Source organism: Mobula hypostoma, chromosome 1 (assembly GCF_963921235.1).
Source record: "Mobula hypostoma chromosome 1, sMobHyp1.1, whole genome shotgun sequence".
Classification (NCBI taxonomy): domain Eukaryota; kingdom Metazoa; phylum Chordata; class Chondrichthyes; order Myliobatiformes; family Myliobatidae; genus Mobula; species Mobula hypostoma.
Window position 1 is genome coordinate 228,013,679 of NC_086097.1, and position 23,407 is coordinate 228,037,085.

Genomic DNA, 23,407 nt, shown 5'->3' on the forward strand with positions numbered 1-23,407 from the left:
GTGAGCCCGCTTCTCCCCTCTCCCCTCCCCTCCTCTCCCCTCTCCCCTCCCCTCCTCTCCCCTCTCCCCTCCCCTCTCCCCTCTCCCCTCTCCCCCTCCCCCCTCTCCCCCTCCCCCCTCTCCCCTCTCCCCCTCCCCCCTCTCCCCCTCCCCCCTCTCCCCTCTCCCCCTCCCCCCTCTCCCCTCTCCCCCTCCCCTCTCCCCCCTCCCCTCCCCTCTCCCTCCCCCCTCCCCCTCCCCTCACCCCCTCCCCTCCCCCTCCCCGCTCCCCCTCCCCTCTCCCTCCCCCCTCCTCCCCTCTCCCCTCTCCCCTCTCCCCTCTCCCCTCTCCCCCTCCCCCCTCCCCTCTCCCCCTCCCCTCCCCTCTCCCCCCTCCTCTCCCCCTCCCCTCCCCTCTCCCCCCTCCTCTCCCCCTCCCCTCCCCTCTCCCCTCCCCTCTCCCCCTCCTCTCCCCCTCCTCTCCCCCTCCCCTCCCCTCTCCCCCTCCTCTCCCCATCCCCTCCCCTCCCCTCCCCCTCCCCTCCCCAACCCCTCCCCCACCCCTCCCCCTCCCCTCCACTCCCCTCCCCTCTCCCCCCTCCCCTCCCCTCCCCTCTCCCCCTCCCCTCCCCTCCCCTCTCCCCCCCCCTCCCCTCCCCTCCCCTCCCCTCCCCTCCCCTCCCCTCTCCCCCTCTCCTCCCCCTCCCCTCTCCTCCCCCTCCCCTCTCCCCTCCCCTCTCCCCTCCCCTCCCCCCTCCCCTCTCCCCTCCCCTCCCCTCCCCTCCCCTCTCCCCTCCCCTCTCCCCTCTCCCCTCTCCCCCTCCCCCCTCTCCCACCTCCCCCTCCCCTCTCCCCCTCCCCTCCCCTCTCCCTCCCCCCTCCCCCTCCCCTCACCCCCTCCCCTCTCCCTCCCCCCTCCCCCTCCCCTCTCCCTCCCCCTCCCCCTCCCCCTCCCTCCCCCTCCTCCCCTCTCCCCTCTCCCCTCTCCCCTCTCCCCTCTCCCCCTCCCCCTCCCCTCTCCCCCTCCCCTCCCCTCTCCCCCTCCTCTCCCCCTCCCCTCCCCTCTCCCCCCTCCTCTCCCCCTCCCCTCCCCTCTCCCCCCTCCTCTCCCCCTCCCCTCCCCTCTCCCCCCTCCCCTCCCCTCTCCCCTCCCCTCTCCCCCTCCTCTCCCCCTCCTCTCCCCCTCCTCTCCCCCTCCCCTCCCCTCTCCCCCTCCTCTCCCCATCCCCTCCCCTCCCCTCCCCCTCCCCTCCCCATCCCCTCCCCTCCCCTCCCCCTCCCCTCCACTCCCCTCCCCTCTCCCCCCTCCCCTCTCCCCCCTCCCCTCCCCTCCCCTCTCCCCCCCCCTCCCCTCCCCTCTCTCCCTCCCCTCCCCTCCCCTCCCCTCCCCTCCCCTCCCCTCTCTCCCCTCCCCTCCCCTCTCCTCCCCCTCCCCTCTCCTCCCCCCTCCCCTCTCCCCTCCCCTCTCCCCCTCCCCTCCCCTCCCCTCTCCTCTCCCCCTCCCCTCCCCTCCCCTCTCCTCTCCCCCCTCCCCTCCCCTCTCCTCTCCCCCCTCCCCTCCCCTCCCATCCCATCTCCCCCCTCCCCTCCCCTCTCCCCCCTCCCCTCCCCTCTCCCCCCTCCCCTCCCCTCCCCTCTCCTCCCCTCTCCCCTCTCCCCTCTCCCCTCCCCTCCTCTCCCCTCTCACCTCCCCTCCTCTCCCCTCTCCCCTCCCCTCCTCTCCCCTCTCCCCTCCCCTCTCCCCTCCCCTCTCCCCTCTCCCCTCTCCCCCTCCCCTCCCCTCTCCCCCCTCCCCTCCCCTCTCCCCCCTCCCCTCCCCTCTCCCTCCCCCCTCCCCCCTCCCCCCTCCCCTCTCCCCCCTCCCCCTCCCCTCTCCCCCTCCCCTCCCCCTTCCCTCTCCCCCTCCCCTCCCCCTCCCCCCTCCCCCTCCCCTCTCCCTCCCCCTCCCCCTCCCCCTCCCCCTCCCCTCTCCCCCTCTCCCCTCTCCCCTCTCCCCCCTCTCCCCTCTCCCCTCTCCCCTCTCCCCTCTCCCCTCTCCCCCTCCCCCCTCCCCTCTCCCCTCTCCCCCTCCCCTCCCCTCTCCCCCCTCCTCTCCCCCTCCCCTCCCATCTCCCCCCTCCTCTCCCCATCCGCTCCCCTCCCCCTCCCCTCCCCATCCCCTCCCCCTCCCCTCCCCATCCCCTCCCCCTCCCCTCGCCTCCCCTCCCCTCCCCTCCCCTCTCCCCCCTCCCCTCTCCCCCCTCCCCTCCCCTCCCTCCCCTCCCCTCCCCTCCCCTCCCCTCCCCTCTCCCCCCTCCACTCCCCTCCCCTCTCCCCCCTCCACTCCCCTCCCCTCCCCTCCCCTCCCCTCTCCCCCTCCCCTCCCCTCTCCTCCCCCTCCCCTCTCCTCCCCCTCCCCTCTCCCCTACCCTCCCCCCTACCCTCTCCCCTCCCCTCCCCTCCCCTCCCCTCTCCTCCCCTCCCCTCCCCTCTCCTCCCCTCCCCTCCCCTCCCCTCTCCTCCCCTCTCCTCCCCTCTCCTCCCCTCTCCCCCCTCTCCTCCCCTCTCCCCCTCCCCTCCCCTCCCCTCTCCTCTCCCCCCTCCCCTCCCCTCCCCTCTCCCCTCCCCTCCCCTCTCCCCCCTCCCTTCCCCTCTCCCCCCTCCCCTCTCCCCCTCCCCTCTCCCCCCTCCCCTCCCCTCTCCCCCCTCCCCTCCCCTCCCCTCTCCTCCCCTCTCCCCCCTCCCCTCCCCGCTCCCCCCTCCTCTCCCCTCTCCCCTCTCTCCCCTCTCCCCTCTCTCCCCTCCCCTCTCCCCTCTCTCCCCTCCCCTCCCCTCTCCCCTCTCTCCCCCTCTCCTCCCCTCTCTCCCCCTCCCCTCTCTCCCCCTCTCCTCCCCTCTCCCCCTCTCCTCCCCTCCCCCTCTCCCCCTCTCCTCCCCTCTCTCCCCCTCTCCTCCCCTCTCTCCCCCTCTCCTCCCCCTCTCTCCCCCCTCCCCTCTCTCCCCCTCCCCTCTCTCCCCCTCCCCTCTCTCCCCCTCCCCTCTCTCCCTCTCCTCTCCCCCTCCCCTCCCCCCTCTCCTCTCCCCCTCCCCTCCCCCTCTCCTCTCCCCTCTCCCCCCTCCCCTCCCCCTACCCCCTCCCCCCTCTACCCCCTCCCCTCCCTCCCCCTCCCCTCTCCCCCCTCCCCTCTCCCCTCTCCTCCCTCCCCTCTCCCCCCTCCCCTCCCCTCTCCCCCCTCCCCTCTCCCCACTCCCCTCTCCCCCCCTCCCCTCTCCCCCCTCCCCTCTCCTCCCTCCCCTCTCCTCCCCTCTCCCCCCCTCCCCTCTCCTCCCCTCTCCTCCCCTCTCCTCCCTACCCTCTCCTCCCCTCTCCCCCCCCTCTCCTCCCCTCTCCTCCCCTCCCCTCCCCTCCCCTCCCCTCTCCCCCCTCTCCCCTCTCCTCTCCCCCCTCTCCCCTCTCCTCTCCCCCCTCTCCCCTCTCCCCCTCTCCCCCTCCCCTCCCCTCCCCTCCCCCCTCCCCTCCCCTCCCCTCCCCCCTCCCCTCCCCTCCCCTCCCCCCTCCCCTCTCCCTCCCCCCCTCCCCTCCCCTCCCCTCCCCTCTCCCTCCTCCCCTCCCCCTCCTCCCCTCCCCTCTCCCTCCTCCCCTCCCCTCTCCCTCCTCCCCTCCCCTCTCCCTCCTCCCCTCCCCTCTCCCTCCTCCCCTCCCCTCCCCTCTCCCTCCTCCCCTCCCCTCTCTCTCCTCCCCTCCCCTCCCCTCTCTCTCCTCCCCTCCCCTCCCCTCTCTCTCCTCCCCTCCCCTCCCCTCTCTCCCCTCTCCTCCCCTCTCTCCCCTCTCCTCCCCTCTCTCCCCTCTCCTCCCCTCCCCCTCTCCCCTCCCCTCTCTCCCCTCTCCTCCCCTCTCTCCCCTCTCCTCCCCTCTCCTCTCTCCCCTCTCCTCCCCTCCCCTCGCTCCCCTCTCCTCCCCTCCCCTCGCTCCACTCTTCTCCCCTCTACCCCCTCTCCTCCCCTCCCCCTCTCCCTTCCCCTCTCTCCCCTCTCCTCCCCTCTCTCCCCTCTCCTCCCCTCTCCTCTCTCCCCTCTCCTCCCCTCCCCTCGCTCCCCTCTCCTCCCCTCCCCTCGCTCCACTCTTCTCCCCTCTACCCCCTCTCCTCCCCTCCCCCTCTCCCTTCCCCTCTCTCCCCTCTCCTCCCCTCTCTCCCCTCTCCTCCCCTCTCCTCTCTCCCCTCTCCTCCCCTCCCCTCTCCCCCCTCCCCTCCCCTCTCCCCTCTCTCCCCCCCTCCTCCCCTCTCTCCCCCTCCCCTCTCTCCCCCTCCCCTCTCTCCCCTCTCCTCCCCTCTCCTCTCTCCCCTCTCCTCCGCTCCCCTCTCCCCTCCCCTCCCCTCGCTCCACTCTTCTCCCCTCTACCCCCTCTCCTCCCCTCCCCCTCTCCCTTCCCCTCTCTCCCCTCTCCTCCCCTCTCTCCCCTCTCCTCCCCTCTCCTCTCTCCCCTCTCCTCCCCTCCCCTCTCCCCCCTCCCCTCCCCTCTCCCCTCTCTCCCCCTCCTCCCCTCTCTCCCCCCTCCCCTCTCTCCCCCTCCCCTCTCTCCCCCCTCCCCTCTCTCCCCCTCCCCTCTCTCCCCCCTCCCCTCTCTCCCCCTCCCCTCTCTCCCCCTCCCCTCCCCTCTCTCCCCCTCCCCTCCCCCCTCCCCTCTCTTTTCCTCCCCTCCCCCCTCCCCTCTCTCCCACTCCCCTCCCCCCTCCTCCCCCCTCCCCTCCCCTCCCCGACCCTCCCCTCCCCTCCCCCTCCCCTCCCCTCCCCTCCCCCCTCCCCTCCCCTCCCCTCCCCTCCCCCTCCCCTCCCCTCTCCCCTCCCCTCCCCCTCCCCTCTCCCCTCCCCTCCCCTCCCCTCCCCCCCTCCCCCCTCCCCCCTCCTCTCCCCCTCCTCTCCCTCCTCCTCTCCCCCTCCTCTACCCCTCCTCTACCCCTCCTCTCCCTCCTCCTCTCCCCCTCCTCTCCTCCTCTCCTCCCCCTCTCCTCCTCCTCCTCCCCCCCTCCCCCCCCTCCCCCTCCTCTCCCCCTCCTCTCCCCCTCCCCCCCCTCCTCCCCCTCTCCCCCCTCCCCCCTCCTCCCCCCTCTCCCCTCTCCCCTCCCCCCTCCCCCTCCCCTCCCCTCCCCTCCCCCTCCCCCCCCCTCCCCCTCCCCTCCCCTTCCCCTCCCCCTCCCCCCCTCCCCCTCCCCCTCCCCCTCCCCACCCCCCTCCCCCCCCTCCCCTCCCCCTCCCCCTCCCCCCCCTCCCCCTCCCCTTCCCCCTCCCCCTTCCCCTTCCCCCTCCCCCTCCCCTTCCCCTCCCCCCCTTCCCCCTCCCCCTCCTCTCCCCCATCCCCCCTCCTCTCCCCCCTCCCCCTCCTCTCCCCCCTCCCCTCCCCTCTCCCTCCCCCCTCCTCTCCCCTCTCCCTCCTCCCCTCCCCTCCCCTCTCCCTCCCCTCCTCCCCTCCCCTCTCCCTCCTCCCCCTCCCCTCCCTCTCCCCCTCCCCTCCCCTCTCCTCCCCTCTCCTCCCCCTCTCCCCCTCTCCTCTCCCCCCTCTCCTCTCCCCCTCCTCTCCCCCTCCCCCCCTCCTCCCCCTCTCCCCCCTCCCCCCCCCCCCCCCCCTCGTCCCCCCTCCTCCCCCCTCCCCCCTCCCCCCTCCCCTCCCCTCCCCCCTCCCCTCCCCTCCCCCTCCCCTCCCCTCCCCTCCCCCCTCCCCCCACCCCCCTCCCCCTCCCCCTCCCCCCTCCCCCTCCCCCCTCCCCCTCCCCCTCCCCCCTCCCCCTCCCCCTCCTCCCTCTCCCCCCTCCCCTCTCCTCCCTCTCCCCCCTCCCCTCTCCCCCCTCCCCTCCCTCTCCCCCCTCCCCTCTCCTCCCCTCTCCTCCCCTCTCCTCCCCTCTCCTCCCCTCTCTCCCCCTCTCCTCCCCTCTCCTCCCCTCTCCTCCCCTCTCCCCCCCTCCCCCCGCCGCCCCGCCCCTCCTCCCCCCTCCCCCCCCCTCCCCCTCCCCCTTCCCCCTCCCCCTCCCCCTCCTCTCCCCCTCCCCCTCCCCCTCCTCTCCCCCTCCCCCTCCCCCTCCTCTCCCCCCTCCCCTCCCCTCTCCCTCCTCCCCTCCCCTCTCCCCTCCCCCCTCCCTCCCCTCTCCCTCCCCCCCTCCCCTCCCCTCTCCCTCCCCCCCTCCCCTCCCCTCTCCCTCCTCCCCTCCCCTCTCCCTCCTCCCCTCCCCTCTCCCTCCCCTCCTCCCCTCTCCCTCCCCTCCTCCCCTCCCCTCTCCCTCCCCTCCTCCCCTCCCCTCTCCTCCCCTCTCCTCCCCTCTCTCCCCCTCTCCTCCCCTCCCCCCTCCCCCTCCCCCACCCCCTCCCCCTCCCCCCTCCCCCTCCCCCCTCCCCTTCCACTTCCCCCTCCTCCCTCCCCCTCCCCCCTCCCCTTCCACTTCCCCCTCCTCCCTCCCCCTCCCCTTCCCCCTCCCCTCCCCCTCCCTCTACCCCCTCCCCTCCCCCCTCCTCTACCCCCTCCCCCTCCCCCCTCCTCTCCCCCCTCCCCCCCCCCCCCTCCTCTCCCCCCTCCCCCCTCCCCCCTCCTCTCCCCCCTCCCCCCTCCTCTCCCCCTCCTCTCCCCCTCCTCTCCCCCTCCCCTCTCTCCCCCTCCCCTCTCTCCCCCTCCCCTCTCTCCCCCTCCCCTCTCTCCCCCTCCCCTCTCCCCTCCCTCTCCCCCCTCCCCTCCCCTCCCTCTCACCCCTCCCCTCCCCTCCCTCTCCCCCTCCCCTCTCCTCCCTCTCCTCCCTCTCCCCCTCCCCTCTCCTCCCTCTCCCCCTCCCCTCTCCTCCCCTCTCCTCCCCTCTCCTCCCCTCTCCTCCCCTCTCTCCCCCTCCCCCTCCCCCCTCCCACTCCCCCCTCCCCCTCCCCTTCCCCCTCCCCCTTCCCCTTCCCCCTCCCCCTCCCCTCCCCCTCCCCCCTCCTCTCCCCCTCCCCCCTCCTCTCCCCCCTCCCCCCTCCTCTCCCCCTCCCCCTCCTCTCCCCCCTCCCCTCCCCTCTCCCTCCCCCCTCCCCTCCCCCTCCCCCCTCCCCTCCCCTCTCACTCCCCCCCTCCCCTCCCCTCTCCCTCCCCCCCTCCCCTCCCCTCTCCCTCCCCCCTCCCCTCCCCTCTCCCTCCCCCCTCCCCTCCCCTCTCCCTCCTCCCCTCCCCTCTCCCTCCTCCCCTCCCCTCTCCCTCCTCCCCTCCCCTTCCCTCTCTCCCACCTCCCCTCTCTCCCCTCTCCTCCCCTCCCCTCCCCTCCCCTCTCTCCCCTCTCCTCCCCTCCCCTCTCTCCCCTCTCCTCCCCTCCCCTCTCTCCCCTCTCCTCCCCTCCCCTCTCTCCCCTCTCCTCCCCTCCCCTCTCTCCCCCTCTCCTCCCCTCTCTCCCCCTCCCCTCTCTCCCCCTCCCCTCTCTCCCCCTCCCCTCCCCCCTCCTCTCCCCTCCCCTCCCCTCCCCGCTCCCCTCCCTTCCTCTCCCCCTCCTCTCCCTCCTCTCCATCTCCTCTCCCTCCTCCTCTCCCCCTCCTCTCCTCCTCTCCTCCCCCCTCCCGTCCTCACCTCCTACCCCCTCCCCCTCCTCCCCCCTCCTCCCCCTCTCCTCCCCCTCCTCCCCCTCTCCTCCCCCTCCTCCCCCTCTCCTCCCCACTCCCCTCCCCCTCCTCCCCCTCTCCTCCCCCTCCTCCCCCTCCTCCCCCTCTCCTCCCCCTCCTCCCCCTCTCCCCCTCTCCCCCTCCCCCCTCCCCCCTCGTCCCCCCTCTCCCCTCCCCTCCCCCCCTCCCCTCCCCCCCTCCTCCCCTCTCCTCCCCTCTCTCCCCCTCCCCTCTCTCCCCCTCCCCTCTCTCCCCCTCCCCTCCCTCCCCTCTCCCCCCTCCCCTCCCCTCCCTCCCCTCTCCCCCCTCCCCTCCCCTCCCTCTCCCCCTCCCCTCCCCTCCCTCTCCCCCCTCCCCTCCCCTCCCTCTCCCCCCTCCCTTCCCCTCTCCTCCCCTCTCTCCCCCTCTCCTCCCCTCTCTCTCGCCTCCCCTCTCTCCCCCTCCCCTCTCTCCCTCTCCTCTCCCCCCTCTCCTCTCCCCCCTCCTCTCCCCCCTCCCCTCCCCTCCCTCTCCCCCCTCCCCTCCCCTCCCTCTCCCCCTCCCCTCCCTCTCCCCCTCCCCTCCTCTCCCCTCCCCTCTCCCCCCTCCCCTCCCCTCTCCTCCCCTCTCTCCCCCTCTCCTCCCCTCCCTCCCCCTCCCCCTCCCCCCTCCCCCTCCCCTTCCCCCTTCCCCCTCCCCCCTCCCCCTCCCCTTCCCCCTCCCCCTCCCCCTCCCCCCCCTCCCCCTCCTCCCTCCTCTCCCCCCTCCCCCCCTCCCCTCCCCTCTCCCTCCCCCCCTCCCCTCCCCTCTCCCTCCTCCCCTCCCTCCTCCCCTCCCCTCTCCCTCCTCCCCTCCCCTCCCCTCTCCCTCCTCCCCTCCCCTCCCCTCTCCCTCCTCCCCTCCCCCCCCTCCCCCCCTCCTCCCCCTCCCCTCTCTCCCCCTCCCCTCTCTCCCCCTCCCCTCTCTCCCCCTCCCCTCTCTCCCTCTCCTCTCCCCCCGCTCCTCTCCCCTCTCCTCTCCCCGCTCCTCTCCCCCTCCTCTCCCCCTCCCCCCTCCCCCTCCCCCTCCCCCTTCCCCCTCCCCTTCCCCCTCCCCTTCCCCCTCCCCCTCCCCCTCCCCCTCCCCCTCCCCCTCCCCCTCCCCTTCCCCCTCCCCTTCTCCCTCCCCCTCCCCCTCCCCTTCCCCCTCCCCCTCCCCTTCCCTCCCCTCCCCTTCCCCCTCCCCCTCCCCTTCCCTCCCCTCCCCTTCCCCCTCCCCCTCCCCCTCCTCTCCCCCCTCCCCCCTCCTCTCCCCCCTCCCCCCTCCCCTCCCCTCTCCCCCCTCCACTCCCCCTCCCTTCCCCCTCCCCCTCCCCTTCCCCCTCCCCCTCCTCCCTCCTCTCCCCCCTCCCCCCCTCCACTCCCCTCTCCCTCCCCCCCTCCCCTCTCTCCCCTCCCCTCCCTCTCTCTCCCCTCCCTCTCCCCCCTCCCCTCCCCTCCCTCTCCCCCCTCCCCTCCCCTCCCTCTCCCCTCCCTCCCCCCCCTCCCCTCCCCTCCCCTCCCCTCCCCCTCCCCTCCCCCTCCCCTCCCCTCCCCTCCCCTCTCCTCCCCTCTCCTCCCCTCTCCTCCCCTCTCCTCCCCTCTCTCCCCCTCTCTCCCCCTCTCCTCCCCTCTCTCCCCCCTCCCCTCTCTCCCCCTCCCGCCTCCCCCTCCTCTCCCCCTCCTCTCCCCCTCCTCTCCCCCTCCTCTCCCCTCTCTCCCCCCTCCCCTCTCTCCCCCTCCCGCCTCCCCCTCCCCCTCCTCCCTCCCCCCTCCTCCTCCCTCCCCCCTCCTCTCCCCTCCCCCCTCCTCCCCCCTCCTCCCCCCTCCTCCCCCCTCCTCCCCCTCCCCCTCCCCCCTCCTCCCCCTCCCCCTCCCCCTCCTCCCCCTCCCCCTCCCCCCTCCCCCCTCCCCCCTCCCCCCTCCCCCCTCCCCCCTCCCCCCTCCCCCCTCCCCCCTCCTCCCCCTCCCCCCTCCTCTCCCTCCCCCCTCCCTCCTCCCTCCCCCCCTCCTCCCTCCTCCCCTCCTCCCTCCCCCTCCTCCCTCCCCCCTCCTCCCTCCCCCTCCTCTCCCCTCCCCCCTCCTCCCTTCCCCCTCCTCCCCCCTCCTCCCCCCTCCCCCTCCTCCCCCCCTCCCCCCTCCCCCCTCCCCCTCCTCCCCCCTCCCCCCTCCCCCCTCCCCCTCCTCCCCCCTCCCCCCTCCTCCCCCTCCTCCCCCCTCCCCCCTCCCCCTCCTCCCCCCCCCTCCCCCCTCCTCCCCCCCCCCCCTCCCCCCCTCCCCCCCTCCCCCCTCCTCCCCCCTCCTCCCCCCCCCCCCCCCCCCCCCTCCCCCCCCCTCCCCCCCCCCCCCCCCCCCCCCCCCCCCCCCCCCCCCCCCCCCTCCCCCCTCCCCCCTCCTCCCCCCTCCTCCCCCTCCCCCCCCCCCCCCTCCCCTCCTCCCCCTCCTCCCCCCTCCCCCCCTCCCCCCCTCCTCCCCCTCCTCCCCCCTCCCCCCCTCCTCCCCCCCCCCCCCTCCTCCCCCCTCCCCCCTCCTCCCCCCTCCCCCCCTCCTCCCCCCTCCCCCCTCCTCCCCCTCCTCCCCCCTCCTCCCCCCCTCCTCCTCCTCCCCCCTCCTCCCCCTCCTCCCCCCTCCTCCCCCTCCTCCCCCCTCCTCCCCCCCCTCCTCCCCCCCTCCTCCCCCTCCTCCCCCCCTCCTCCCCCCCTCCTCCCCCTCTCTTCCACCACCGTCCTCCCCACCACTTAATAGTCACTGCAGAGGAGTAACTGGAATGATTTTTTTTCTATGTGTGTGAGTTAATATGTGTGGAAATCAAAACCAGACGCCTAAGAATATTTTGCTTACAACTTTTCAATTGATGTGGGTTTCTTTAAAATATTCCCACTCCCTCCTCTCCCCAGTTTGAAAATTACTCGCCTGCTTTTCTTTTACAATATCATTAAAAGGTCAACAATGCAACTCAAATATGCTGCAAAATTCCTTACAATTGTTTATTTGCTGGGAAGTTTTTTTTGTAATTCATACTTGGCATCTGGATTTGCTGACAAAATTAATATTTATTCCCATCTCTCATTTTAATCAATGTACTATGAAGAGCTAAAAGCCCAACTACCCTGACATTCCCAAAGTTAAGATTCACCCCCTTACCACTTTGTATGGCTCACTATCAAATTTTTGTCTGATAACTTTCCTGGGAACTGTCATAGGATTCTCAATATGTTAAGAATGTTGTATAAATGCCATTTGTTACTGTTTAGTCATAATATTCATTTTGTATATATTCATTCACAGATTGTAGGCATTGCTACAGAGCCAGGATTTCCCTTGAGAAGGTGACAACAAGCTACCTTCTTGAACCATTACACTCCACATGATAAAGTTTTATTTTCACAATGCTTTTGGGTGGAGAGTTCCAGAATAAGTTCTGACCCTGTCGCACTGAAGAATACATTTCCAACCATGATGGAATGGAAGTTGCTGTGAAAAATGTCCTTTACTGTCCTTGCCCTTCCTCATGACAGAAATCATGCATCTTGGAGGTCCGGTTGAAGACATCTTTTTGAATGTCTGCTGTGCATCTTGCAGGCAGTACAAACTGCAAAGGCAATGCGCAGTGGAGGAACTAAATTGGTTTCTTAAAACAAATAGAGAATATTCCATCACCGGGTTCAGGAGCAGTTATTACCCTTCAACCATCAGGCTCCTGAACCAGTGTGGATAATTTCACTCACCTCAACACTGAACTGATTCCACAACCTATGGAATCACTTTCAAGGATTCTACAACTCAGGTACTCAGTATTATTTATTGCTTATTTATTATTTTTATTTTTTATCAACTGAAGCTGGAAAAACCTGAGGTTTAAACACAGTCAAGCGCACTCATTTCTCAATTGCTAGGAACTTTCGGACTATTCTAGTGGTATTTAGTATTGTGGCTTTCTGGAGGTTTACCTAGATATTGCTGTGTAGCACTAATAGTTTAATGCTATTGTGTGGTATGTTTGGTATGATATCAACTGTAGATATTACTATTGGGATAATATATACCCTGTTCATGTTCCATAATCTTCCAATTGCCTCTTATAATTCGGCATCTTTCTGGTCTTTTACTTATTGATTTCTGTACGTTATGTGTGTTTGGAATGGCCGTATCTATTAAGTAAGTTGTTCTTACTTGTTTATCGTTTACTATATCCAGATATTTATGTCCTAAATGTAATAACAGATCGGTCATAATATAATGTGTAAAACACAGACTCTTAAAACTAGATCAGGTTTTTATTTCTAGTAAGGTATGGTTTCTTTTATGAGCTTGTATAAAAGCAAGATTTTGGTGAATGATGTTTGCCACTTAACTGCGCTTGTGTAAGTAATCAGATTGAGATAAACTGCTGCAGGAACCTGTAATGTGTTGGATTGTTTCTAGTTTCTCTTGGCATTTTCTGCATTTATTGTCTTGAATTTGTTGGTTTTTATTATGGATTTTTGATAATATTTTTGTATTCACCACTGGTTCTGTATTGCAACAAGAAACCCTTGTGTTTCTGGGAAAAGGTCTCCAACTCTGAGCCAAGTATTCAATGCTTCCTTGTCAACATCTAGTCTGCTCAGTTCGTGGGGATGTCTCCCATGGTGGTTCATACTCTTCTACTGGTTAACTTTTCTTCTATTGTAATAATTTCTTCATTTTTCTGGGCTGTGCTTTCATTTAAGTTTAGTGGTGTGCACTTCTTATCAGAGTTGCATATGCTCGCATGGAGTGCTGAATCCTGTTTTTGTTGATTAAACTATATCCTTAGTAGTTTTATCTGACTGTTATGTAAATGTTTTTATGTATCTTGTTCCTCTTCCTCCTTCTGTCTTGGTCATGTTGTTCAAAGCACATTCAAGTGTGTGTGTGTTTTCTAAAATCTGTCATTTCAGTTCTTATTTTCCTTTGTAAATTTTCCAGATTTGTTTTGGACCAAGATATTATGACAAAATACATTAATTATGGTTATAGCGAAAGTGTTTATAGCCTTTGTTATATTTTTACTGTTGAGCTCCGTTTGGCAGATTTTCTTAAGCCTTGTAGTAAATTCAGGTAAAAGTTTTCCCTTTATCACATTATGACCTATTTTCTTTGCTTGTTGATATCCCAGATACTTGTGTGTTTCATATTCATCCATCGGTTGTATTGTATCCTGCTGTTCTGTTTTGTATTCTATTAGCGCCATTGCACCTTCATATTTATATCTTTAGAAAGTAATTGTACTATCTGAATTAATTGCTTTAGCTTTACTGATGGAGTATATACTTTCAAATCATCCCTATTATTATTATTATTATTATTAGTGCTATATTTGCACAGCTTTATCTTCTTTTGCACATTGGTTATCTGTCCATGTTTGTTTTTGTGTGTTGTACTTTTGTACTCTTGTACTTTTCAATGTACTTTTCTCCATTGTACTTTTTTGTATCTACAGTGACTGCCTGCAAGAAAATAAATCTCCGAGTAGTATATGATGACATATACATATTTTGATAATAAATTTACAGTTGAACTTTTTTGAACTAATAATAAAATTCATAACCAACATATTCCATATGGTTAGAGAGATGTTGTGCAGTCAGTTGCTGCAGGCCACCCAGTCCTCTACCTGCTCTTGGAACGACTGCAGAACTTATGTTACAGACCAGTCAAATTTTTATCTGTGATCCTTCTTAGGAAGTTAATGAGGAAAGGACTTGGACAATATCAATGTTGTGAATGGGTGGGACATTAGATTCTTCTTACTTGGTACTGATTATTGTCTGGCACTGAAGCAAACTGTCCTTGTCAATCATCCTGGACAGTTGTCCAGGTCTTTCTGCATCAAATCGGGAACTGATTAGTGAGATTCACTTCAGCAAAGTTTTCTAAATTAAGAAACAGAGAAATCTTGAAGAAAAGATACATAGAGTGAAGCACAACAAGCATTGAAAAAATAATTTATTATAATTTCTCTGTAACAATCTTTTCCTTTCTGGAATTTAAGTGTTGAAACATAATAATATATAGATCACACATTATAGACTAGCAAGACTAAAAGAATGGACCATAACGCACCAGACTTCACCCAATGCGTACACTTGAACAGTATATCAGTTTTGGAAACTTGATCTGATGGAGGAGCTTTAAAAAGCAGCATAGTTGCCTTCAACCTTTAATTCCAAAGAGAGTCACAAGGCAGATTTCAGAAGTTTTTCCTTTCAGACAGTAGGGGAGATAAAACAGAATCTGGTTCAATTATACAATGTAGCACTGATTATATTATACATGTCTATTTTCTTTAATGATGTTCAAATTCCAAAGCATTACTTTTTTCTCAAAAAGGCAAATTACATTTCAAATTGTATTTTTTTCCAAATAGAAGCAGGAAATTTAATATAAGACTATAAGATATAGAAGCAGAATTGGACTATTTGGCCCATGGAGATTGCTCCACCATTTCATCATGGCCGGTTTAATTTTGCTCTCAGCCTTCTCCCTGTATCGTTTCATGCCCTGACTAATCAAGAATCTTTCAACTTATGCCTTAAATATACCTGCACAGCTGCCTGTGGTAGCAAATTCCAGAGATTCACCATTCTCTGGCTAAAGAAATTCCTCCTCATCTCCATTCTAAAAGAACGCCCCTCAATTCTGAGGCTGTGTCCTCTGGTCTTATATTGTACCACTATAGGTAATATCCTCCCCATGTCCACTCTATCGAGGCCTTTCAGCATTCAATAGTTTTCAATTAGGTCATCCTTCTTTCATCTGAATTCCAGTGAGTACAGGAACAGAGCCATGAACCTTTCATATGATGAACCTTTCAATCCCAGAATCATTTTGGTGAACCTCCTTGGAACCCTGTACAAAGTCAGCACATCCTTTCTTTGATAAGGGGCCAAACAATACCCACAAATGAGGCCACACCAGTGCTTTATAAAGTCTCAACATTACTCCCTCACTTTGATATTCTAATCCTCTTGAAATGAATGCTCACATCACATTTGCCTTCCTCAACACTGACTCAACTTGAAAACTAACCCTTAGGGAATATTGCACGAGGACTCTCAAGTCTCTCTGCACCTCAGATTTTTGAATTTTCTCTAGACTTATAAAATAGTTTACCCTTTTATTTCTTCTACAAACGTGCATGATCACATACTTCCTGACACTATATTCTTTCTGGCACTTCATTACCCATTCTCCTAATCCGTCTAAGTCCTTCTGTACATTCCCTATTTCCTCAAAGCTAACTGCCTCTCCTCAGCCACTGCTTTGCCTATGCCAGTGTCTTTCCTGTAATACCACGGGCTCTTATCTTGTTAAGCAGCCTTATAGAACATAGAATAGTACAGCACAGTACAGGCCCTTCGGCCCACAATATTGTGCCAGCCCTCAAACACTGCCTCCTATATAACCCCCCACCTTAAATTCCTCCATATACCTGTCTAGTAGTCTCTTAAACTTCACGAGTGTATCTTCCTCTACCACTAACTCAGGCAGTGCATTCCACGCACCAACCAATCTCTGAGTAAAAAACCTTCCTCTAATATCCCCCTTGAACTTTCCACCCCTTACCTTAAAGCCATGTCCTCTTGTATTGAGCGGTGGTGCCCTGGGAAAGAGGCGCTGGCTATCCACTCTATCTATTCATCTAATTATCTTGCACACCTCTATCATTTCTCCTCTCATTCTCCTTCTCTCCAAAGAGTAAAGCCCTATCTCCTTTAATCTCTGATCATAATGCATACTCTCTAAAACAGGCAGCATCCTGGTAAATCTCCTCTGTACCCTTTCCAATGCTTCCACATTCTTCCTATAGTGAGGCGACCAGAACTGGACACAGTACTCCAAGTGTGGCCTAACCAGAGTTTTATAGAGCTGCACCATTACATCGCGACTCTTAAACTCAATCCCTCGACTTATGAAAACTAACACCCCATAAGCTTTCTTAACTACCCTATCTACCTGTGAGGCAACTTTCAGGGATCTGTGGACATGTATCCCTGGATCCCTCTGCTCCTCCACACTACCAAGTATCCTGCCATTTACTTTGTACTCTGCCTTGGAGTTTGTCCTTCCAAAGTGTACCACCTCACACTTCTCCGGGTTGAACTCCGCCTGCCACTTCTCAGCCCACTTCCGCATCCTATCAATGTCTCACTGCAATCTTCAACAATCTTCTACACTATCTACAACACCACCAACCTTTGTGTCGTCGCAAACTTGCCAACCCACCCTTCTACCCCCACATCCAGGTCGTTAATAAAAATCACGAAAAGTAGAGGTCCCAGAACAGATCCTTGTGGGACACCACTGGTCACAATCCTCCAATCTGAATCTACTCCCTCCACCATGACCCTCTGCCTTCTGCAGGCAAGCCAATTCTGAATCCACCTGGCCAAACATCCTTGGATCCCATGCCTTCTGACTTTCTGAATAAGCCTACCGTGTGGAACCTTGTCAAATGCCTTACTAAAATACATATAGATCACATCCACTGCACTACCCTCATCTATATGCCTGGTCACCTCCTCAAAGAACTGAATCAGGCTCGTTACACATGATCTGCCCTTCACAAAGCCATGCTGACTGTCCCTGATCAGACCATGATTCTCTAAATGCCCATAGATCCTATCTCTAAGAATCTTTTCCAACAGCTTTCCCACCAATGACGTAAGGCTCACTGGTCTATAATTACCCGGACTATCCCTACTACCTTTTTTGAACAAGGGGTCAACATTCGCCACCCTTCAATCCTCCGATACCATTCCCGTGGACAACGAGGACATAAAGATCCTAGCCAGAGGCTCAGCAATCTCTTCCCTCGCCTCATGGAGCAGCCTGGGGAATATTCCTTCAGGCCCCAGGGACTTATCCGTCCTAATGTATTTTAACAACTCCAACACCTCCTCTCCCTTAATATCAACATGCTCCAGAACATCAACCTCACTCATATTGTCCTCACCATCATCAAGTTCCCTCTCATTGGTGAATACCGAAGAGTAGTATTCATTGAGGACCTCGCTCACTTCCACAGTCTCCAGGCACATCTTCCCACCTTTATCACTAATCGGTCCAACCTTCACTCCTGTCATCCTTTTTTTCTTCACATAATTGAAGAATGCCTTGGGGTTTTCCTTTACCCTACTCACCAATGTCTTCTCATGTCCCCTTCTTTCTCTTCTCAGCCCCTTCTTAAGCTCCTTCCCTATATTCCTCAATAGACCCATCCTTGCTTCCTAATCCCCATGTATGCTGCCTTCTTCCACCTGACTAGATTCTCCACCTCACTTGTCACCCATAGTTCCTACACCCTACCATTCTTTATCTTCCTCACCGGGACAAATTTATCCCTAACATCCTGCAAGAGATCTCTAAACATCGACCACATGTCCATAGTACATTTCCCTGCAAAAACATCATCCCAATTCACACTTGCAAGTTCTAGCCTTATAGCCTCATAATTTGCCCTTCCCCAATTAAAAATGTTCTTGTCCTCTCTGATTCTATCCTTTTCCAAGATAATGCTAAATGCCAGGGAGCAGTGGTCACTGTCCCCCAGATGCTCACCCACTGAGAGATCTGTGACCTGACCCGGTTCATTACCTAGTACTACAAACATCTGTAGATCTAGTATGGCATTCCCCCTAGTCGACCTGTCCACATACTGTGACAGGAATCCGTCCTGGACATACTTAACAAACTCTGTCCCATCTAAACCCTTGGAACTAATTAGGTGCCAATCAATATTAGGGAAGTTAAAGTCACCCATGATAACAACCCTGTCATTTTTGCAACTTTCCAAAATCTGCCTCCCAATCTGCTCCTCTGTATCTCTGCTGCTACCAGGGGGTCTTTAGAATACCCCCAATAGAGTAACTACTCCCTTCCTGTTCCTGACTTCCACCCATACTGACTCAAAAGAGGATCCTGCTACATTACCCACCCTTTCTGTAGCTGTAATAGTATCTCTGACCAGTAATGCCACCCCTCCTCCCCTTTTGCCCCCCTCTCTATCCCTTTTAAAGCACTGAAATCCAGGAATATTGAGTGGATATGCATGGCACCCTGTCAAAGGCCTTCTGAAGATCCAAGCTGGAGATCAGAAGCTTGAGAAGGTGCAAGTATTTGGATGGACATGGACTGATTAAGGTCAGTCAGCATATCTTTGAGCATAGTAGGTCATGTCTAACCAATCTTATAAAGTTTTTCAAGGGAATTACCAGGAAAGCGAATGAAGGCAAAACAGTGGGGTGGTCTACATGGACTTTAGCAAGGCATTTAACAAGGTTCCGCATGGGAGGATAGTCAAAGGCTCAGTTCCTTGGTACTCAAGATGCAGTAGCAAATTGGATGAGACATTGACTTTATGGGAAAAGCCAGAGAGTGGTAGGAGATGGTTGCCTCTCTGACTGAAGGCCTGTGACTAGCTGTGTGCCATAGAGATCAGTGCTGGGTCCATGGTTGTTTGTCACCTAAATCAATGATCCAGATGATGTGGTTAACTGGATCAGCAAATTTGCGATGACACCAAGATTGGGGATGTAGTGGCCTTTTGGGTAAGATCAAGTGTGAGATGGAATGTTATGTTGAAGTTGTATAAGTCATTGATGAGGCCAAATTTGGAGTATTGTGTGCAGTTTTGCTCACATACTTATAGGAAAGATGTAAATAAGGTTGAAAGAATGCAAAGAAGATTTACAAAGAAGTTGCCGGATTTGGAAGAACTGAGATTAAATAGGTTAGAACTATATTCCTTTGTGTAAAAGATTCAGAGGAGATTTGATAGAAGTATACAAAATTATTTGGGGTATAGATAAGGGAAATGTAAGCAGGCTTTTCAACTGAGGTTGGGTAGGATTAAAACCAGAGGTCATGGATTGAGGGTGAAAGGTATTAAGTTTAATGGGAACATGAGGGGAAACTTCTTCACTCAGAGGGTTGTGAGAGTGTGGAGTGAGTGACCAGCACTTCTGGTTCACGCGAGCTTGATTTCAAAGTTCGAGAAAAGTTTGGATAGGTACATGGATAGTTGGGGTATGGCAAGTCGATGGACTAGCCATGGTTTCGGCATGGACTAGATGGGCTGAAGGGCCTATTTCTATACTTCTCTATGACTATGACAACATCCACCAATTCTCCTTTGTCTATCCTGCTTGTTATTTCTTCAAAGAATTCCAACAGATCGTCAGATAAGATTTTACCTTGAGGATTTTACCATGTTGATTAAGGCCCATTTTATCATCTACCTCCAAGTACCCAGAAACCACATCCTTAACAATCGACTCCAACATCTTCCTAACCACTGATGTCAGACTAACTGGCCTATAATTTCCTTTCTTCTGCCTCCCTCCTTTCTTGAAGAGTGGATTGACATTTGCAATTTTCCAGTCTTCCGGAACCATTTCAGAATCTAGTGATTTTTGAAAGAACATTACTAAAGCCTTCACAATCTTTTCAGCCATTTCTTCCAGAAGCCTGGGGTGTACACCACGTGGTCCAGGTGACTTATCTATCTTCAGACCTTTCAGTTTCCCAAGAAGTTTCTCCCTAGTAATTGCAACTTCATACACTTCTACTCCCCGACACTCTTGAACTTCTGGAATGCTGTCAGTGTCTTCCACAGAGAAGACTGATGCAAAATACTTATTCAGTTCATCCCCCATTTACTTCTCCTCCTTTACTAGCTCTCCAGCATTGTTTTCCAGTGGTCTGATATCCACTCTCACCTCTATTTCACACTTTATGTATCTGAAGAAACCTTTGGAATCTTCTTTAATATTATTGGCTAGCTTACTTTTGTACTCCATCTTTACCTTCATAATGATTTTATCAGTTGTTTTCTGTTGGTTTTTAAAAGCTTCCCAATCCTCTACCTTCTCATTAATTTTTGCTCTATTATATGCTCTCTCTCTTGCTTTTATGTTAGCTTTGATTTCTCTTACTAGACACAGTTGTGTTATGTTCCCTATCGAATACTTCTACTTCTTTGGGATGTATATAGAAACATAGAAAATAGGTGCAGGAGTAGGCCATTCGGCCCTTCGAGCCTGCACCGCCATTTATTATGATCATGGCTGATCATCCAACTCAGAACCCCGCCCCAGCCTTCCCTCCATACCCCCTGACCCCCATAGCCACAAGGGCCATATCTAACTCCCTCTTAAATATAGCCAATGAACTGGCCTCAACAGTTTCCTGTGGCAGAGAAATATATAGATATATCCTGCACCTTCCGAATTGCTTCCAGAAATTCCAGCCATCGCTGCTCTGTCATCATCCCCAACAGTGTTCTTTCCCAATCAATTTCGGCTAGCTCCTCTCTCATACCTCTCTAATACCCTTTACTCCAATAGAGTACTGATACATCTGACATTAGCTTCTCCTTCCCATATTTCAGAATGTATTCTATCATATTATCATCACTTTCCCCTGAGGGTTCTTTTATCTTGAGCTCTATAATCAATTCTAGTTCATTGCACAACATCCAAGCCAGAATAGCTGATACCCTAGTGGGCTCAAGCACAAACTGCTCTAAAAAGTTTATTGTTTTTCTCTTTATTTTTCTTTTTTTTCTCCAGTCCTGCTGAAGGGTTTTGGCCCAAAACATCAACTGTACTTTTTTCCATAAATGCTGCCTGGCCTGCTGAGTTCCTCTGGCATTTCGTATGTGTTCCTCGGATTCCCAGAATCTGCAGATTTTCTCTTGTTTGTGGTTGGCCACATCCTTACTACCATTTGGGGGTCTGTATACAATTCCCATCAGGATCTTTTTACCCTTGCAGTTTCTTAGCTTCATCATCATTGATTCAATACTTTCTGACCCTATGTCACGTCTTTCTAATGATTTGATTTAATTTTTTAACAGCAGGGCATTGCCACAACCTCTCCTTTCCTGTCTGTACTTTTGATACAATGTGTTTTCTTGGACATTAAGCTCTCAGCTATATTCTTCTTTCAGCCACAACTCAGAGATGCCCACACCATTATACCTGCCAATCTCTAACTGTGCTACAAGATCATCAACCTTTTTCTGTATCCTGTGTGCACATTCAAATATAACACTTCCAGTCCTATATTCACCCCTTTCAATTTTGTCTGCCTTTTGCATTGCAGCTCATCCTGTTGACTGCAATTTTTCCCTATCATCAGCCACTCCTTGCTAGCAGTCTCACTACATACTATTTGTAAACAAAATACTTCATTCTCAGCACGATCACACCAGTTCCCACCCCTCTGCCAAATTAGTTTAAACCCTCCCAAGCAACTCGTTCCTTGGTTTTTATGTAGTCCTTAACTTCCCTTGTCAGCCATGGTTGCCTTGCCCAACCATTTGAGAACTTCTTCTGTGGGACATATCTGTTCTGCACCTTGTGAACTATTCCCAGAAATTTCAGCCATCTCTGTTCTGCCGTCATCCCTGCTGGTATCTCCCTCCAATCCACCTGGGCAATCTCCTGTCTCTTTGCCTCTGTAATTCCATTGTGATACCGATACATGTGACTTGGACTTCTCCCTCTCAAATTACAGTATGAATTCAATCATATTATGATCATTTGCTCCTATGGGTTCCTTTACGTTAAGCTGGCTAATAAAATCGGGCTCAAGCACAAGCTGCTCTAAAAAGCCATCTCATAGGCATTCAACAAGTTCCTTCTCTTGCGATCCAGCACCAATCCGAATCCTAATCCCTTTGCATATTGAAGTCCCCCATTAAAATTGTGCCTTTACTCTAATTACATGTCCTTTCTGGCTCCCTTTGCAATTTTAACCCTACATCTTGGAGGCCTATATATAATTCCCATAATGTCTTTTTTTACCCTTGCAGTTTCTTAACTCCATCAGAAAGATTCAATATTCTCTGACCCTATGTCACCTCTTTCTAAAGATGTAATTCCATCTCTTACCAACAGCGCCACATCACCCCCTATGCCTTGCTGTCTGTCCTTTCAATACAAGGTATATCCTTTGACATTAAACTCCCAAAACTGACTTTCTTCCAGTGATGCCCGCAACGTGATACTGACCAATCTCTAATTGCGCCACGGATTCATCTACCTTATTCCAAATGCTACATGCATTTAAATACAGCACCTTCAGTCCTACATTCTTCGCCCTTATGAATTTAACTTCTGTGGTACAACTTAACTCTTTGCTCTGTCTGCAGTTGTACCCAATCATTGCTTGTCCTTCCTTATGTTCATGTTACATATTGTATCATCTACTTAGCAATGATAGCAATGATCCATAAATCTGAACCCTTGCCTGCTGCACCAATTCTTCAGCCATAAAGATTCAAAGAAACTTCTTAATATATGGTACAGTATATTTAATTTGAAATGTGTTGAGGTAAGAGATGACAATAGATCTTTACAGTTGTTTCCATTATTTCACCCTCTTATTTTGTGCCTGGGGTATTCCAGAAGTACTAATTTTTCACCATTTGAACATTTAGATAACTTGCTTTATCAGTTTGTATCAGAACCGTTGAGCTCTGGAGTCAGCTACCCATCTGTATTACTCTGTATTTATTCCTCCACTGATGTTGCCTGTTCTGTTGGATGTTTCCTAAAGCTCTGATCTATCTTTCATAGCTTGTACATATCTGCTTGCTTGCTCTTTAACTGTCCTCAATTATATATGATCCAGATAGATTCATCAAAGTCCTACCATCCTGGCACCACCCTATACGTATATTCCCCTTGCCTTAACCATCCTACTCTCCTGTCCACCTCCTCTGTAATTTAAAATTAACTTATTTTCTACATTTGTCAGTTCTGCAAACCAGTGTTTGACCTGAAATATTAATTCTGTTTATCTTTCTACAGGTGATGTCTAAGCAGCTGGCTGCTTCCAGTTTTTTCTTTTGCTTTTAACCTGCCCAGGTATGTCCTGGATTTACACAGATCTGCTGACGATTGTAGACACAATGAAAGACGTTCCTGCATCCACCACTTCACTTCATTGCTGGTTTCTACAAGAAGTCAAAATCTAGAGGCCAGTCTTGCTGTGTCAGCCAGTGTAATCCTATGTCAGGTATACCTGTGTCAGAATTGGAGACACCATTCATTCAATGGGGCTCTCAGCTCAGAAACAATTGATCTTGTTCAATTATTTGTCTTTACTCTGTTACAATTTATTATTTGTTTTCATTTATTTGTTTAATGAACTATTTATTAACTTCATTCTTTTTAATATATATGTCACCATATACAACCCAGAGATTCATTTTCTTGTGGGCATACCCAATAAATCCAAAATAGAATAATGACCATAATAAAATGAATGAAAGGCCATACCAAATGGGCTATTCAACTAGTGTGTAAATATAAAAAGAAAGTAATAATAATAAATAAATAAGCAATACATTTCGAGAACATGAGATGAAAAGTGCTTGACAGTGAGTCCTTAGGTTGTGGGAACAATTCAGTGATGGGGCAGGTTAAGAACAGAATTATTAAAGGAGCAAAAATAACATATTTTGTTTTCACTTTTTGTTTTTTGTTTGATGTTCTGCCTTATTTGTAAGTTTTTGTTGCGGAATACTGATTTATTTCTGCAATCAAGGGAGGTGTAATTTCTCTTCTCAAAAACTAGCATGATGTTTTCAATACCCAATATATTCAGGTCTTAAAGCCCTTCTCTCCATCCACAGTTACCATTAGGAAGGAAATCCTTACAACAAAATTAATGTTCCAGGTTGATCCCCAACATGGTGGAATTGTCATTTGAAGTGATATTTTAAGCTGTCTCTTAAGTCCCCTCCTTGTATCTATACAAATGCTTTTTAAAAGTTGTAATTGTACCTGCCTCAACCACTTCCTCTGGCAGCACAT

General features: G+C 55.7%; 1 protein-coding gene across 1 annotated transcript; it reads left to right on the plus strand.

Moving 5' to 3' along the window:
• Positions 1 to 125: 125 nt before the first annotated feature.
• On the plus strand, positions 126 to 10,239 carry LOC134343396 (basic proline-rich protein-like; the record flags this gene model as incomplete). Its single annotated transcript, XM_063042102.1, has 6 exons — positions 126 to 159; positions 5,180 to 5,281; positions 8,177 to 8,315; positions 8,606 to 8,821; positions 9,410 to 10,108; positions 10,179 to 10,239. Coding segments are annotated over 6 exons (1,251 nt in total), but the record flags the coding sequence as incomplete, so codon positions are not given.
• Between the last annotated feature and the right edge of the window lie 13,168 nt (positions 10,240 to 23,407).